The 19561-nt window shown below is 38.3% G+C and overlaps 1 protein-coding gene across 1 annotated transcript in view; it reads right to left on the bottom strand.

Annotated features, from left to right (window-relative positions):
- Positions 1-14119, bottom strand: part of TYRP1 (tyrosinase-related protein 1) — an 18552-nt gene extending 4433 nt beyond the window's left edge. The window contains exons 1-5 of the mRNA XM_006864492.1: positions 13649-14119; positions 11227-11549; positions 8272-8476; positions 3355-3522; positions 1274-1453 (exon numbers count right to left, since the gene is read on the bottom strand). Coding sequence (XP_006864554.1) covers positions 1274-1453; positions 3355-3522; positions 8272-8476; positions 11227-11549; positions 13649-14033 — 1261 coding nt within the window. The 5' untranslated portion in view covers positions 14034-14119. The remainder of the gene's footprint in view (positions 1-1273; positions 1454-3354; positions 3523-8271; positions 8477-11226; positions 11550-13648) is intronic.
- Positions 14120-19561: the final 5442 nt, after the last annotated feature.

Here is a 19561-nt window from a genome sequence, read left to right on the forward strand (position 1 = left end):
AAGATTTACAGCCTCAGAAACCCTATGCAAGATCCTTGTGAGTTGGAATCGACTCCATGGCACATAACCACCACCACCACCAATACATTTATATTATTGTTGTTGTTGTTGTTAAGCGGACTTTGCAGTCTAGTGCATTAACCAAAAGTGCCACCCCAGAACTCCATATATTTATATGTAATATATATATCTAATACATATACATTTATATTTGTTGTTATGTGCTGTATATTATATATGTGTTAATGCGCTGGTTGGTTTGAACTGCAAAGTCGGTGATTCAAGCTCACCAGCCCCTTCATGGAAACCATATACAGGATCATTGGATCATTATGGGTTGGACCTACCCAACGACACTTAACAACAAGACATATATATATATATATACGGTCAGTGGTTCAAATTCACCAACCACTCCTTGGAAATCCTATGAGTTGAAACCGACTCAATGATACTTTACAACAACATATATATTATATTGTTGTTGTTAAGTACCTTTGAGTTTGTCCTGACTCCTAGTGACCCTGCATAGGATTTCCAAGAAGCCGCTGGAGTGCTTGAACCACCAACCTTGCAGTTCAAACAAACATTACAGTCCAGTGCAGTAACCCGCAGCACCACACCAGGACTCCATATATATTGTATATTATATATCATATATCCGAACAATATATCCCTTCTTGCCTTCTGAGCTTTATCCCTGCCTGGGAAATGCTGCCTTTTTATCTCTAATGGTTGATTGTTTTAAAGGATGCCTATGTTCCTAGTGTTACTGTTCACCTGACTGATTTCAAAACAGTTCCAGGGCTGAAGGCTCTGAGGACTAGTGTCTTGGTGTTCCATCAGTCTGTATCAAAAAAAGTTTTATCTTTTTTATGATTTTGAGATTTGCTCCACATTTTTCTCCCACTCTATCCAGGATCTCCTATTGTGACTCCTTTCCAGAGCTTCCCATTCAGTTTTTCATAGCACCAAGAATGTTTGTTGAAAGATACGAAGAAGAAAAATTGGAGAAACCTGGTAGTCATCTTTTCGTAGTAAAAATGAAAAGGGATGATGATAAATGTTATCTTACAATAACTATTCTGAGAGATTTCTTGCCTGAATTTCTAAAGCATTTTTGAATCGTTTGAAAATGGTTTGAGATTACTGCATTTTATCCTTATTTTGAAGAATACTTTCCATGGCTCAAGTGCTTAGTCTTCAGTAAGTGCTACGCCATCGGAACAATCCCTTTTTCTGAGTCTGCAGAAAACATCTGAAAGTGTCTCACCAGCATTATATCTCCTCAGCCATTCATCAAAGACTGCATCCGTGAAAGTATGTAGGAGAACAAAAATAGGATCATTTGGAGATAAATAGGTTTGTCCCCCTGTTCCATTCAGAAATAGATGAGCTAAATTGTGAAGACTTCGAACAACAGGGTCATATTTTCCAGCAGGATCGCTATAACCTAGATAGAAAAGAAAGGAAGAGAATATTAAAGACCATTGCAAATATTTTTCTTTTAAAGTCAACTGAACTGATTATTTTGAGAAACATCCCCTCCTTCCCCAAAGCTTGTTAGGCTACTTCTTGCCTTAATATAATAGAATTGCTTCTCAGTACCTATGGTTGGTGACATTTACTTGCTATAACCCAAGTAAGGCTATTTTTAAACTAGTGGCATGGCATTCTAAATGTACTCACTAGGTTGAAAATAATGACCTGTAGAGGAAACCAGTCAAAATATATAGAACACTCTATTTTGATAAGGGAGACATTGATCTATGCAAAATAAAGACAGTGGAATTCTCTGGCTTCTCCTAAAAACTGCTAACATGAATGGGCGAACACCACTTGGATTGTCCTGAAACTGACATTGCCAGATGTTACTTCAGTCTCCTACTTTATTCCTGTGGACTAACTGTCAGCATGTTTATTTTGGGAAGCTTACCTTATGGTGTGGGGAAGTTAAAGTTTCTCAGAGCTTTACCACCATCTCTGTATTCATTATAACCATCTGGAAAGCTCAATGTCAAAACGATGATAGCACTTTGATAAGTAAATACACACACATACTTGAAGGGACTTCAAAAAGTGTGTGGAAAAATTCCACTATCTTTGAATTCTATTATTCCATGAACCTTTTGAAATCTTCTCATGTGTGTGTATGTGTATATATATATACAAGGAGCTCTGGTAGCGTAGTGGTTACGAATCGGGCTGCGAACCTTAAGGTCAGCGGTTCGAAACTACCAGCCGCTCCGCGGGAGAAAGATGAGGCTTTCTACTCCCGTAAAGATTTACACCCTCGGAAACCCTGTACAGGGTCGCTATGGGTCGCAACCGACTCGAAGGCACTTAACAACAACAACATATATATGGTGTTGTTAAGTGCCATCTAGTCAGTTCTGGCTCATAGCGACCCTCTCTATAGGGTTTCCAAGGAGCAGCTGGTGAGCTTAAAGCACTGACCTTGTAGTTAAAATCAATGCTGCAGTCTAGCACCTTAACCCACAGAGCCACACCAGGATTCCATATGTGCATGTGGAAAATTGGAAAAATATTTGATGATTTATGTCAAGTGTTGAATTCCAAAAATTACCGTTGTGATTCTTTCAATGGAGAAGCCCATTTTGAATATCTTGGGAAAGTCATTTGACCTCTCTGACCATGAGTTTTAATATACTTTGTATTAGATAAAGAAAATCAAAAAAGATCTGGGAGATACCAGCCTGAAGTTTTATAGATATTTGAAAAATGATAAGATGATACAGACCTATAGAAAACATATGCCCAAACTAAGTTTCAGTTGATGTTAACTGTTGGGGACATTAAAACACAAAAATTAGCTTTCTATTTCTTAAATATAATTTGCTAACATTAGAATTTGGTACGGTTCTCATGCTGACAGGAGTTCTGATGTGGCACTGTAGGATAAGCACTAGACTGCAAGGTTGTTTTGAACCACCTTGAATTTGAACAGGTCGGTAGTTCAAATTCACAAGTCACACCTTGGAAACCCTGTATAGGGTCACTATGGGTCGGAATCGACTCGTTGTCACTTAGTAACAACAACTAATATTGACTAATTAGCCAGCTAGAAATTTCAGTTTGGCTAGTGTTTAGGTTTATGGAAAATGATATACAAGGCCTCTTCTACGATAATCAAAATAAATGTCACTATCTGATACTTGCCTTTAAATGAGTTTTTTTCCTGAGTAGAGAATTATGACTAAATCATAATAGATAACCCAGTGACATAAAGTCACAGGATGACTATGTCATTCAAAAGCCACCTTCAAGGAGATGCAGATTGTACCACTTCAGTTTACTCTGGGTCAATTTAAAGCACCAATTTTGTATACTTACCTTCCACTGTATTTCGGAAACTGTTTGTAGAATTGGAGTAAAAAGGAGGAGTGTCAAATAAACCAACTTCCAAGCACTGGGCGATATCCTGAGGATCAGGAAGACGCTGCACCATTGGTCTGGCCACATTTCCGGCTGGATTTCTCCTAATAGGCCCACCTTCAGTACCTGGAAAAAGATGGGTACGTGAATGATATCTGATCATTGTTTTTTAAAACTACTTATACAATGAACACTATCGTATTTAGTATAAGATAAGGTTTAAAAATGTAAATTTAGTGGTGTTAAAATGAAAAAATATCTAAGAAGCCAAGTTGTTTGTTTGTGTGTGGAATAGACACATGATACATAAAATCATCTGAAGATAAAAATGATCACACTACCCAATATAGATCTTGGTGTCTATTAAATCAACATACACTGTCTTCACTAGAATGCATTATGAAAAACATTCTGTGGAAAATTGAATTTTGCTGAAATAGCCTCAAAAACCTAAATTCAACTCTGAGACTTCCAGATCCAAAATTCACTTAAATGCATTGGGATACTGTTTCACAATTGTTTTAAAAATGTTTTCTAGAAATGTAATTATCTGGTAATGTTCTTAATAACAGTGTTATAGTAAAATCATGAAGTTCAACACCAAAGAGCTGAAGCATTAAAATTCTGCAGCACAAACTGTGAAGAAGGGGAAAATGGCTTCAGATCAGTTTTGGAATGAGGCAAAAATATACATAGAAATAAATTTATCCCCAAATCCTGTCTGTCTCAAATCCTCAGAGGAATGAGAGAAAGAAAAAAAAAACAAAAAAAACCTTTAAAAATCTTTGAAAGCAGTGTATATATGCATCGATCAACATATATTTGATCATTAATGTGAGAGACAAATTATGTATAGACAGTAAGACAAAAAACCATGAGACTACTCATGCTGGGGCAGGTGCCTTAAAGAGAGAGGGAGAGAAACATACAAACACAGAGAGAGACAAAGACAGAGAGAAAGACTGAGAAACATTCTTCCCAGTTGGGTAGCTACAGAAAGCGTTCATGAAGAATGGAGACTGACAAAAATACCCAAAGGGTTGAGAATGGTTTCCATAGATGAAATAAGACAAATCTTAATTTTACAAATCAAACAAGACAATTTTTAATCGTACAAATTAAACATTTTAGGCAAAGGTGATCAGCTTTCATAAAAAACCCTATCTTCCATGCTTTGTGATTAACATCAAAATTAGTACTAACAATTAGCTCAAGGAATTTACTCATATGTAAATGGAACATATGCTCATCTTGAGACTGGGAAGCACATGTGCATTTTTTAGGTGTATATGATAAAAAAATTTTCAAGGACCACTGAAAATACCAATTTAAGTGATATTTCTGGGATTGGTGTTCAGGAAGTTTCTAATCAAGGCCAAGGAAAAGTATTGATTACAGGGGTTTGAAAGCACCGGATCCTAATTTTACCCTTAGGGTGTTACATTGTAAAGAATTCTGGTTACACTAGAAACTAGTTAAGCTAGTTTAATTTTAACCCAGTTATTTTCAGATAATATATTTGCAACATCTTATCAATCTGAGCCTTACGGAGTTTCCAAGTAGGAGGAAATGCTGCTGTGAATGAATAATTCTGAGTTTCTGAAGGAGAAAACGGGTTTGTAAAAAAAAAATACTGTGAAGAAAGTACTTGGTAAATGTTTCTCGTGGGATGAATCAAACATGATGTTAAAGTGACTCAATGAATGTTGTTGCTGTTAAGTATCTTCGAGTCAGTTCCAACTCACAGCAACTCTGCAAAGGGTTTGCAAGGCTTTAAATCTTTACAGGGCCCAAAAGTCTCATCTCTATCCCAAGAAAGAGTCAGTGTACTTGAACAACCAGCCTCGTGGCTTGCAGTGCAGTGCTTATGGTATAGAGTCACAGAGCTCCTGGAAGAATGTTGTTATATTGTTGCTGATGGCTGTTCAGTCAGTTCCGACTCATAGTGAGTCTGTATAGGATTTCAAAAGAGTGGCTGTTGGGTTTGAACTGCGGACCTCATATTTAGCGGTCCAAAACGTATCCAACAGCGCCACACCAGGACTCCAGCAGAATGTTGGGTATCATTTATTCCCTTTTTAAATATTTTTAATTTGGTACATTAATGGAATATTTGGGAGACACTGTATAATAAGAATATCAAGGCATATGTGCTGGTGTTTGCTGTTAAGTGCAGTAGAGTTGGTTCCGATTCATAGCAACCCTGTATAGTGCTTCTCCTACAGTGACATACCAGGACTCTAAGGCATAGGTAGGTTGTTGTTGCTGTTGTTATGTGCCGTGGAGTCGGTTCCGACTCATGGCGACCCTGTATAGGGTTTCCGAGGCTGCAAATCTCTACGCGAGCAGAAAGCCTCATCTTTCTCCCGCCGAACAGCTGGCAGTTTTGAACTCTTGACCATGCTGTTCGCAGCCAGATTCGTAACCACTACACTACCAGAGGCATAAGTATGAGATGTCTAATTAAGGTTTAAATGTATGCATTGTAAAAATGACAATGGAACCACAGGCATGGTTAAGACAAGAAGTAAAGTAGAGGGAGGAAAGAATTGCAATATGAATTCAATGTTGTTCTTCTGGGACAGTCATCAAGTAGGTTCCAACTCATAGTAACCCTGTAGAGGGTTTCTGAAAGCAGCTTGGTGGGTTTGAACTGCCGACCTAGCTGTAACCAGTACAGTGCTTATCCTACAGCATCACACCAGGACTCATAAGCTTTAAGTAAAATAGAATATTTAAAAAAGAATGGTCAATAAAATGATAATTCCTTTCTTCTTTTCCTAGCCTAATAAGAACTGCTGAATATTTATTTACTGAAGTGAGGAAAGCAATCATTTTGAGACTTCACCCAAAATGTATAATTTTCAATTTGCTATGAAATTATGTATCTAAGTTATGTGACTAGCTATATTAAAAAAAAACAAAAACAAAAAAACCCCAAAAACACTGGTGATGAAAATCTCTCTCTTTTAATTTCTTACTGCCTTGACTGGCTGTATAGCGACCCTGTATAGAGAGTTTCCAGGAGTCCTGGTGTGGCACTGTGGGTTAATGCGCCAGACTGCAAAGCCGATTGAACTGCAAGGTCGGTGGGTCAAGTTCACCAGCTGCTCCTCAGAAACCCTACATAGGGTCGCTATGGGTCAGAACCGACTCGACAGTACTTAACAACAAATAGAGTTTCCAAGGATGAAAATCTTTACCTGAGTGGTAAGCCTCATCTTTCTCCTGCGGAGCACCTAATGGACTTAAACTGTTGACCTTGTGGATCGTTGCTCAACGTATAACCCACTACACTACCACGGCTTCTGGTGTGGTGCTGTAGGATAAGCACTGGACCACTAACCCCAAGATCGGTGGTTCAAATTCACCAGTTGCTCCTCAGAAACTAACCTGACAGCAGTTAACAATAACAGGCTATGGTGTAAGTTTACTTATCCACTTACGGTGTGCTTAAATCATCTAATCACCAAAATGCATGGAAAACTCTGGAAAACTCGCAGGACAAAATATGCAGAATAACGCATTGGGCTGCAAGGTTGGAGATCGGTTCAAACCCACTAGCCACTCCTTGGAAACTACATATAGAGTCACTATGAGTGAGAACCAATTCAATGACAGTTAACAATAACAACAGTGAGAAATAGATAAAAGTTATGATATCTCTAGATAATCTTAACCCTCAGTTTCATTTCTCTGCCACAAGGTGGGACCACTCTTTCAAAGAAAAGCATTCTAATATTTACCGTTTTACAGCTGGGAATTTCATATACTATCACTTCTCCTATATCTTCTAATGGAGAAAATCTACTGAATTCCTGCCACTGTAATTCGGATACGCTTTTTTTAAAGTTAAAAATACTTCAATATTTGAAGCATAAAATATGTAGAATAAATGTAGCTTTTGTTGTTGTTATGTGCCGTGGAACATATAATAAAATAATTTCTCACAATTCCTGTTTTTATATGGAAGACAAAATGTTTAAAATGGTTAAGACATGTTCAAAGAAGAAAAATAAGATTGGGTAGAATGAGTTATTAGCTCAGGGGCTGATAACGTGATCCAAAGAGAAGACTAAGATGCCTAGGAACAGACCCACATGACGGAAGTGACGTTGCAGATCACTGGAGGAAAAATGTCAGTAGACATTCAATCTCGCGTTCACAGACACCAAGAGAACTGGAAGGTAGCTGACTGGTAGACATCTTGGGGGCAGTATCTTCATTTCTTTTAAAACTAGCCTCCCTATCATCTTTTGGTTTTACCCCTCTGATTGGATAAGCGTAATGATTTTTTGTTGTTTTTAATTTTACTCCCAACTCTCTCTGTATAGAAGTCCTGGTGTGGCGCTGTGGGTTAATGCGCCAGACTGAAAAGCCATTTGAACTGCAAGGTCGACAGTTCAATCTCAACAGCTGCTCCTCAGAAACCCTGAAAAGGGTCGCTATGGGTCGAAACTGACCAAATGGCACTTCACAGCAACAACTCTCTGTGTATTTTAGGTTGTCTACAGAAAAATGTTCTGTGAAATTCCAACGTGATCCACATGACTAATTAGAAGTGCTGAGTGTACCAAGAGGATTAACTTTTACAACGACCTTATGGCTTATATCTTATAGCGCCACACGAACTTTTCCAAAACAAGCAAGTTAGCAATGCACTGACTAATTACTCAAGAAAGGCACAAAGGTGTAGGCACAGTGTTTCCCAGGAGCCCCTTACAGATGGCTTTGAATACTAAATGCTCAGTGACACTCCATAATAAAAGTTGATATTAGTCTGAAGTCTCAAATAGACAAAGGAACTTCCAGGCAGTGTGTTCAGCCTTTTTATCTAATAAGAAATTCTGAGCCTATATTTCATTTAGAACTTACTGTTACAAAGAGTTCCTAGGGTATCATAATCTTCCAGGGATTCACACACTATTCTCCATTGTGAAAAGACAGAGTTCGGACTGATAAGAGTGAAATCAATGTTACTTCTTGAGCCCATCAAGTCATCGGTGCAGATATCACAGACATTTTTCCCAGTCGCAAAATTCCAGTAAGGAAGGGAGAAAAAAGGGTCCTGCAACATTTCCTAGAGCAGAAAAACTCCGTTAGTATCTTGTGGTTCTGTTTAAAATCTTCCCCTCTTTGCTTGGTTTATTCACTAGCGGTCTGTGTCTAAGAGCTCTCTTCAGCTACTTAAAGAGTCTATCAATGTACCAGGGGGCTCTGAGGGGCCTGCTGGAGTTAAAAACCGATTTAACCAAGCTTCTAACATACTACCAGCATTCATTTAAGCACTAGAGAGAGTGAAACTCATTATACAGAAATTAATGCAAATGATTTTTTTTAAAAGTCTCCTTTTTCTTTATTTAGTCAGACAATTCTATTTTTTATTGGTTTTACCAAAAATTATTAATAATAACATCAAGCCTTGACATTTCCACCTTCTTCGGATTTCATGATCTCTAATTCAAGTGTCCATAACTCTTAGCCTGGGAATCAATGATGTCTTTTTGTTTTAATTTTATTTGAATGACTTTAGGCATTTAGATTCCAGTTTGGAGACAAACCACACTGAGGTTACTGGCCTGGGGACAAAACGTATTTGTCTTTGAGATCCCTGTTTCAGAGTTTTGACTAAAGACACAAACATCTTCCGGGATCCATACAAACAAGACATGCTAAATGGAAAAGGAGTTCTTTGCTCTTACTGCTCTTCAGTTCATCGGCTGGCCTACTTTCATTTAGAGCTGATCTCCCAATCAATATTTTAAAATGCTGGACTAAAGATCACATGTTGACTTTGTTGGGCTCTTTAAAACATATATTTATTTTTTTATATCTCATTTCTTTGGGCCTTTGGAGAATTACATTTAGGAGTCATGAAGTAGAATAACGAAGTATACACTTGAGACTGGACGGACCACATAGTATAAACACACTCCTTCACCAGACCAGAAGGGGCATCTATTTACAGTTGGTAGCGAAGAAAGATGTTTTAATTGAGATTCTTTTGATTCAAACTTTATGAGTATCATTATTCAATTACGGAGCTGTAGAGTCAGCTTTGGAATCCCTGTGCAGGATCACTATGAGTTAGAACCGACTCAACAGCGCTTAACAACAACAGAAAGAGTATTTCCAAAACTTGAATTCATACCTGAATTTCATCCCTCAAGCTCTAGTACATTTCTGCCTTTTTACTTTAAACCCCTTTCTAGGAAGCCTTCCCTTGTCCTTAGGGTGTTATAGAGGACCAAAAGCTTTCAAAGGCATTCCCAGTTAATGATCTCCAGGGGTTTAGAGTCCTCATTTAGAAACCATCTTTCTGGTTCACACAAATTAGTGACAGCTTCCGAGGGATCATTAAGAGTCTGTTTGTGGTCTAGCAACTGACTTTCAGGAGCTGAAGTATATTCATGTGGCATTTCAACTGTGCATTACACTGAAGTAGTAATTTCTTGGATCCGTGTGCTGCTGCATTTTTAAAATGTAAGTCATAGAGGTTGAGGTTTACACAGGCAAAATCGAAGCTTTTAGATACTTTCCACCTGCCCTTTCATTATGGTGTGCCCATGGGAAAATAAGTTGGGAAGCATCAAGATCTAGAGTCAATTACAAATGATAGATTTATCGACTCATGATCTGCTAAATGCCTGGATTGCAATTAGAGCTATAAAATATAAAGTTCGATGTGTTTAATCACTCGTAAACTATATAAGGATAGACAATTTTCATGAGAATATTTTATTTCATATTTTAGTGCTTTAATTCCTTACCATCTAAGTATTCATTTAAAAAATAATGTCAAGCATAAGCATTCTGCTAATCAGTATGAATCCAAACACCTTTTCTGCCTTCAGACAATTTTAGCTTACCGTTAAGATTTAACTTGAAGGGGCTGGGAGGATTTATTATGGACTTTCCAGTGAGGTTTAGTGATTTAAAAATTTATTTAAAAGTTACAATACTTTCCTCAAGAAATACAACAGTTAACAAAATTGACAACAATAAGCTATTTGCAAGGTTGGTTTGGACCACAGGTCAGAGGTTCAAACTCATCAGCTGCTCCTCAGAAACCCTATACAGGGTTGCTATGAGTCAGAACCGACTCTACAACATTCAACAAGAATGTGGTACTTGGGTTTGCTTTGAGTTTATCTGCTTGAAAACAAAACAGGAAATAATTGTGCTTAAGATAAAGTTTACTTTATATTAAATACAGCCAATGCTTTTCAATTAGAAATAAAGTCAGACTGAGGCAAACTTTTTAATTATTATTATTTTTTTTCTTATTAAACTTCACAGTGGTAGGGACATGGGCCAAAAATGAAGTTCAACAAAATCTGACAAACCAAATGGAAAAAAGCCCACCTTTCTTCAGCACTGAAACCCTAGTCCATATTGGAAAGTGTCAGGAAGTGGGGCAGTGAGGTCTACGCTTGAGACTGGACAGGCCATGTAGTGCACACACCCCTCACCAGACCAGGGGGGACATCTGTTTACATTTGGTAGTGAAGAATGACAGGTTACTTGGGATGTTTTTGACTCAAACTTCATGAGTATCATTATTCAATTACAGAGCTGCAGAACATTTCTAAGACTTTAATTCACACCTGAAAAGTTCTCAATTGACCTCCTCCTCACTCCCACAAAATATAATGATGAATTAATTAAATAAGCAATTAGTACCTGGAAAAAGTTTACGTGACTGTCAAAGACAGAAACTTTATATTGCTTTGCCAACATGTGTATTCCCTTTCAGAACAAGAGCAAATGAAAATGACTTACAGACCAGGTAATTCATCCATAAGGAATCTGAAAATGTCACGTGCTCACCTGCATGTCCTGCTCCAGCTGCAGTAGATGGTACCGGTGCCAAGTGAGGAAAGCTGGTCCTTCATGAGAAAAATCCACTCCACCAAAGCTTTCCTGCCCTGTTCCAAGGAAAGTCTTTTTGACTGAATAATAATGTGTCCAAACAAAGTAGTTGTAAATGGAAATGTTCTCGAATTGGGGTGTGTTGCCATCTAGCCCCAGTATTTCTTCTGATCTCCTGGTTGCAATGACAAACTGGGGGTGAGTTGTACGCTTTGCCATATTCAGGGCCAGAAGAAAGCGGTTCTTTTCTTCTGCATTTAAATCCAGAATGTTTCTCCTGACTTTAGGGATACAAAATTCAATCATGAAAACAACTGCCTTGTAGAGATGAGTAAAGAATGAGCAGGATTATTTTGTAACACACTACATCCCACTTACCCATGAATGATCATCTGTAGATACTTCCTAATCAGTTTCAAATTTGTTTCTATTTTTTTTTTTTTTTTGTAAATACTCCTACTGAACCTCCTACTTCAGGCCCCCCTCTCTCTCTCTCTTCCTCCTCAGTCTTTCCCACTTCTCTCCAACTTATTCTGGTATTTCTATTGTTTTTGTTATTGTAAAGTGCCATCCACTTGGTTCCAATCCATAGTGATTCTGTATAACGTTTCCAAGGATAGACTGATGGGTTTGAACTGCTGATCTTGTGGTTAGCAGTCCAGTGTTTATCTTAAAATGTCACACAAGGAATCCTGGATGTCTATTAACTTTCTTTAATTTTACTTATGAATTTGATAATTCTATAGAATAGTGGCTATAAGAGTCAGGATGTTAACTTCAAAGTTATCAGTTCGAAACTACCAGTCGTTCTGCAGAAGACAGATGAGGTTTTCTGCTCCAGTAAAGATTTACAGCCTCAGAAACCCTATGGAGGAGTTGTTATGAGTCAGAACCATGGCATACCACCACCACCATGATCATTTTATATTTAGTTCTACTACTATTAAGGAGCTCTGGTAGCATAGTAGTTACGAATTGGGCTGGTAACTTTAAGGTCAGTAGTTTGAAACTACCAGCTGTTCCATAGGAGAAAGATGAGGCTATCTGCTCCCGTAAAGATTTACAGCCTCAGAAACCCTGTGCAGGGTCACTATGAGTCGGAACCGACTCCACGGCACATAACAACAACAACTATTGGCATTTCTCTTGGAATTATCCACCCCTTTCCTGATGTGACACTGTAGAATAAACACTGGACTGCTAACAGGGTCAGTGGTTCTATCCCACCCGTTGCTCATTGGAAACCCTATAGAGTCTCTATGAGTCAGAACTGACTCAATGGCACATAGCCACAACAAGAACTTAATAAGCAAGTTGGTGGTCTATCACAGTTGTTAAGATCAGAGGCTTGTGCTATAATTCTGAAAATATTTCCTGAAGGTTCAGTTTTCTCATCTGTAAATCATGGATACTAATACCTGCTTTGTAGAATCATTGTAAAGATTAAAGAACACATACTCTAAAAAAATCAGACCAGGGCCTGGCTCATAATAAACACTCAATAACTATTCTGTTGACTCCTTGGTCCACTGTCTAGCACACAGAAAGCAATCAAGTATGGTTGCTTTACTTACTGCTTTGTTATGTAGCACTGTTCAAGTTGCAGGCCAGATTCATATCTAAGATTCCTGAATTTGATAATCTCAGTGGGAAATTTCTGAGTCAGCAAGGGTAGTAGAGGAAGCTCAAGTATAAGAGCTCGACAAACCCTAGTGTGAGTTTTAATTTTCTCTGTGACCAGCCATGTGACTTTGGTGGTACAATATGTTAACATGCTCAGTCACTCACTAAAAGTTGGAGAGTTAATTCCACCCAGAGACTCTTCAGAAGAAAGGCCTGAAAAATCAGTCACTGAAAACCGTATAAAGCACAGTTATACTCTGAACCACAACAGGATGCCATGTGTCAGAATTGATATGATGACAACTGGCTAGCAATTGGTTATAGCAAATAAAATAGCTATGCTAAGGAATTATTGAGAGGATGGATGATAAAAGACCTACCATAGTGCCCAGTATATAGTGATTACTCAATAAATGTACATGGAAGTAAATATTGTTGTGCAGAACTCCAACCCTTTAAACGTGAGTTAAGTTTCTTAACCAGTCTAAGCCTCAGTTTCCTCAACTATGCACAAAGAGGCATGAATGACATGATTTCCCCATGTTCCTCCAGACCCAGTGATTTAGAATACTATGATGAGCCTTTGACTCTACCAGCTGCTCTGTGGGAGAAAGGTGAGACTTTCTGCTCCTGTAAAGATCTACAACCTTGGAAACCAATACAGGCTTCCTATGAGTCTAGACCAACTAGATGGCATTTACCTATTGGTAATTGACCTTATGGCAGGACAATGTGCCCAGTTTATCTTCCCACTTACCTATAAGAACCCTTTGGTCACAAGCAGTGCCTCTCCATCCAGGACGGCATGCCCCACAGTTGTGTCCTGAGAAATTGCCATTGCATTGGCATGTCCTATTGAAGAACCGTGTGGGCCAGCCCTCTCGGTCATCTGCACCATCGTGAGGGTACTGAGGGCTGTGAGGTCGGGAGTCTGCAGTCACTACTTCACACCTGCCCCTGCCAGATGACAAGCCACAGGGGTCTGTCCCAGGTCCAGACACAGGGGACAGGTCTGGGCAGCACACGCCACTTCTCAAGGCCTCAGGAGTGACACATTCTCTTGGAAATTGAGCACAGGCCTGCTGAAGAAGCAGTAGGAGGAAGAAGAAATAATCCAGAGAGATGAATCTGTCAGATTTCATTGTGATTTTAGCAACAATACACCACAATGCTCTGGTTAGCAGCCCTTAGTGTAGAAAAGACTAAGGCACGTAGATCCAGCTGAAAAGAAGAAAGCAAAAATACAATTATGCAAACACTTTCCAACCCCCCCCCCCCCCCCATCGATGGCATGAGTCCTTCACAATTCACTTTCAAAGTGTTTTCATTGCCTGTGAAATGACATTCCCAACAAAGAATTAGTAAAAATAGTAATTTACCTTTAAAAATTTGACAAGTATAATACCTAATTAAGTCTCCTATCCTAGACTTCATTTTGATTTATATATATAAATACTTATCCTGGATGTTATTTATCAAAAGCATTCATTAGCAGGTCACCACCAGCAATTACATTTAACTATGGAGCTGAAGAAGGGGGAACAGATTTCCAGTAAGTTCCTTTCTGTGATTTAAAGTCCCTCATCCTTAGGGAGTGTTGGCAGGAGTCCACCCACTCCCCATAGAACCTCTCTCCCGTACCTTCAACTCCTGAGGGTTTTTCTGTGGAAACTCTCCTACCGCTGAGTGTTTTATATTTGCTGGTCCCCTGATGTCAGAGCTGTTAATTACTTGCCAGTTTCTGCCTGATAACTAATTCTAAATCTGCTCACCCAAGCTGGGAGAGGCTGGCCCTCTTCTGCCCCCTTTAATAATCCCCTTTCACTACAGTGAGATTTTCTGCCCTTTAAGTACTTGGTCAGCACATGATTCCTGCTGATCTCCTTGTGATGCTTAATGTTTTAAGAAAAGGTCAGAGGCACTAATGTGGAACACAAGGCAGAGGCATCGAGAGAACTCTGGTTTCATTGCATTGCATCTATTTTCTCTTCTTTTCTTTGACAGTACATCTTTAGAGGATGACACTAACTTAACTACTTTTACTTAGTGCTATGAGGGCCAGGCTACTGATTTCACCTCTCTTGGTGACTTGTTTGGAGCTGTATCATGATATTAAAACAGATGTTGGTATTCTTATAATATCTACAGAGAATAACTGAGGTAGAAGAGCATCAGATATAATAACAAATCATATGACACAGGCTGTCATGGTGCCTAATGGTGCTCATAGATCTGGAACCCAACTCCTCTATCTGCACCTAGGCTGGCTCCATCTCTGAGATAATGCTTCATAGGCTTACAACTACTTGAATTGTGTAGAAACTGCTCACTAAGTGGTTTCTCACTTTCTATGTTTTCTGGAAGCAATCTTAAGCCAAGCATTTCAAGGAGAATATTTTTCTGAAGTTTAGAACTCATGCATCTGAAGTCAATCTTCAAATCTAAAATTTAGTTTGGGACCCATAACTACTGCACAAAAGTGATCAAGATTCATGATTTAGATTAATTGTCCTATGCATTAACTGTCAGCCATACAATGAACTGTCCAGAACTTTCTAGAAAGGAATTTTATAGTTCAGCATGAAAGAAATCAGCTCAAGCTACATGTATAAATTAATAGAATGAATAAAAATGATTTCCTTTTCACAGCCCTTTTTTATCCCATCAAACCTTAATTATTAAGATACATATTTAAAAATCTTAAGTATTATTATTTTCCTTTTTATTGTTTGGCCTGTTACGTATATAACAACTTCTTAATATGAATAAATATTAAGAAATATCCTAAAATGCTTTAAAAAATAGAACAATTCTGGTTATGATATGTCATACACATCGTAGGCAAAGCTGTACTTTTTTTTTTTTTATCCTCAGGAATCTCTGGGCTTTTAGAATCACAACAATGGTATAATTCCTAGTTGGCTATAATGAGTTGATCTTTTGTTTTCCCATTAACGCTATCTTTCTAAAATATATCCATATTGATACATGCTGTTGTTTTTGTTAGGTGCCATCAAGTTGGTTCTAACTCAGCGTGGCCTTAGGCACAACACAATGACATTCTCACAATTGTTGTTATGCTGGAGCCCATTGTTGCTGCCACTGTGCCAAACCATTGTGATAGTGGGGTCTTCCTCTTTATTTCTGACCTTCCACGTTACCAAGCATGAAGTCCTTCTCCAGGGACTGGTCCCTGTTGATAATGTGTTCAAAGTAAGGAGCTCTGGTAGCGTAGTGGTTATGAATCGGGCTGTGAACCTTACGGTCAGCAGTTCAAAACTACCAGCTGCTCCATGAGAGAAAGATAAGGCTTTCTGTTCCTATAAAGATTTACAGCCTTGGAAACCCTGTACAGGGTCGCTATGGGTCGGAACCAACTCGACGGCACTTAACAACAACAACAAATGAGAGATGAAGTCTGGCCATCCTAGCTTCTGCATTCTGGCTGTACTTCTTCCAACACAGATCTGTTTGTTCTTCTGGCAGTCCATGGTACTTTCAATATTCTCCAACACCATAACTCAAATGCATCAATTCTTCTATGATCTTCCTTATACTTGGGCCACGTTTTGCATACAAATGAGGTGATTGGAAATACTATGATTGGGTCAAGCACACTTAGTCCTCGAACTGGCATCTTTGCTATTGAACACTTTAAAGAGGTCTTGTGCAGCAGGTTTGCCAAATGCAATATGTTGTTTGATTTCTTGACTGCTCTTTCTATGAGTGTTGATAGAAGATCCAAGCAAAAGGAATTCTTTGAAAATCCAATCATTTCTCTATTTTTCACAATGCTACTTATTGTTCCAAGTGGTGAAGATTTTTGTTTTCTTTACATTGAGATACAACCCATACTGAAGGACTGTGGTCTTTGATCTTCATGAATGAATATTTTAAGTCCTCTTCCTTTCAGTAAGTAAGGTTGTATCATCTGCATGATTTTGCAGATAATTAATGAATCATCCTCCAATAATGATGCCATATTGTATTTCATATAATCCAGTGTCTTGGATTATTTCTCAGCCTACACATTGAGTTGTTGTTGTTGTTGTTAAGTGCCCTCGAGTAGGTTCCGACCCATAATGACCCTCAACAGGGTTGCTGAGGCTGTAAATCTTTACGGGAGCAGAAAGCCTCATCTTTCTCCCGCGGAGCAGCTGGCAGTTTCGAACTGCTGACCTTGAGGTTCGCAGCCCAATTCATAACCACTATGCTACCAGAGCTCCCTTGAGTAAGTATGGTGAAACATACAGCCCTGGCACACACCTTTCCTGATTTTAAACCATTTAGTGTCCTATTGTTCTGTTGAAATGACTGCCTCTTGTTTATGTACAGGTACCTCATGAGCACAACTAAGTGTTCTGGAATACACATTCTTCACAATGGTATCTATAACTTGTCATGAGCCACACAAGCAAAAGTCTTTGCATAGTCAATAAAGCACAACTAAACATCTTTCTGGTAATCTCTACTTTCAGCCAAGATCCAGCTGATGTTAACAGCAATATTGCTCATTCCATGTCCTAATCTGAATCCGCCTTGAACTTTTGGTAGTTTCCTGCCAGTGTACAGTTGCAGCCATTTTTGGATCATTTTTAGCAAAGTTTACTTCCATGTTATACTAATGATATTGTCCTGATGATTTCCTCATTCTATTGGGTCATCTCTTTTTGGAATGGACACACATATGGATTTCGATCCAATCACTTGGCCAGGAAGCTATCTTCCAAAATTCTTGCCCTAGATGAGTGAGTGCAACTAGGGCTGCATCAGTTTGTTGAAAGATTTCAAATTTTATTCCGTCAATGCTTAGAACCTTGCTCTTTGCCAAAGCCTTCAGTGCACCTTTGACTTCTTTCAGCACCAATGGCTCTTGATCATATGAATGGCTTCCTAGCTGAAGGGCCCATCTTCTGGTGGTATATCTGACAATATTTTGGTGCTGTTAGTGCTACACTGCTATTCATAAAGTTTCAGTGGATAAACATTCAGAAGTAGTCTGTCTTTCCTCCTTCCCAGTCTGCCTTAGTCTAGAACTCAGCTGAAACCTGTTTACTTGTGGCTAACTTTGCTGGTATTTAAAATACTGATGGCATAGCTTTCAGCATCACAGCAATATTCAAGCCACCACAATACAACACATTACAGACGAGTGCTGGGCTTTTGCATGTAACAGAAATCAATATGCCAGTTTGGGTATTTAGATATATCATTGTAAGACTATACCAAAACACATAGCTTATCCTTGCTCCTTTTATTTTAAGTCATTTTACAGGATTTTTGTTGTTTTTTTTCTTATAAATAATGCTGGTATTTATTATAAATGTCTTCTGGTGGAGATTCATAAAAGTATCCTAGCAAATATCTAGTCATAGGCTTATGAATTTTACAAAAGAATTCTAAACTGTTCTCCAAAATGGATCTATCAGTTTGTTTTCATACCAACACTGTTTAAGGTTTCCTGATCCATGGGAACTTAAATGGTACCTTAATTTATGCCTAAATTACATCTGTACATTAAATGGTATTTCATTCATCTTGATACTTAATAGGTTTTTTATTCCTGTGTTCTTTCCTTTCCATTTCATTAATTGTAAAAAAAAAAAAAAAAAAATCATGTCTTTTGATCATTTAAAAAACTTTTTATTGTAAATTGGGTGAAGGTTTACAGAGCAAACCATTAGTTTTGCATTCAACAATTCATACATATTTTGTTTCTTCTCATTGATTACAATTCCATGAATGTAACACCACTTAAATCACTTCCTCCCATGTTTCCTGTCTCCATTTCTCCTCTTTGTTAACCCTTCTGAACTTTAACCTTGAGTAAATGCTGCACATTTGATTTCCACTGGTTGATGATTTTTATGTGTGTATTCGTTATTGTTCCTCTCTAAGTTTGACTGCAAATTGAGTCACAGCGGTGAGTTCAATTTCAGGGTAAATATGTACAGAGTGGTAAGGGCTCCATTGGTCTCTAGCCCACTAGTAAGTTTTGTTGCACATTGTCTCTCATTCTATCCAGGACCATCTAATGTAATACCTTTCAGAGTAGTTGATAGTGATCATCAGGCACTATCTAATTCTTCTGGCCTCAAGGTTGTGGAGACTGATGTTCGTGTGGTCCATTAGTCCACTAGACTGATTGTTTCCTTGTATCTTCAATTTTTTTTACAATTATCACCTCCAGACAGAGAAAGAATAATAGTTGCACCTTAGATGGCTACTCACAAGCTTTCAAGACACCAGTTGCTGGTCACCAAAGTAGGATTTAGAACCTTGTCTTTGTGGACTGTGTTATGTCAGTTGATCTTGGGGTCTCCTCAGACTGTTTCCTGAGCCCCCTGACCCAGCAACACATTCTCTCAAAGTGTTTGGTTATATCTGAATTGATATTTATTGACAGCAGTGGTAAATATTGATGTATAAATATCTTCTATTTGTGGGTATACTCTTACTCTCCCTTATATACCTGTTCGGTCTGCTGGTCTATTCAATTTTATATGACCTTTCCCTTTGCCAAGCAATACAAGTATTAGTTTTGCCAAAGGAAAACACACAGCCTTCGATATGGATTACATCTCAATGTCAAGAAAACAAAAATCCTCACTACTGGACCAATAAACAACATTCTTATCAATGGAGAAAAGATTGAAGTTGTCAAGGACTT

Source organism: Chrysochloris asiatica, unplaced genomic scaffold (assembly GCF_000296735.1).
Source record: "Chrysochloris asiatica unplaced genomic scaffold, ChrAsi1.0 scaffold00065, whole genome shotgun sequence".
Taxonomy (NCBI): domain Eukaryota; kingdom Metazoa; phylum Chordata; class Mammalia; order Afrosoricida; family Chrysochloridae; genus Chrysochloris; species Chrysochloris asiatica.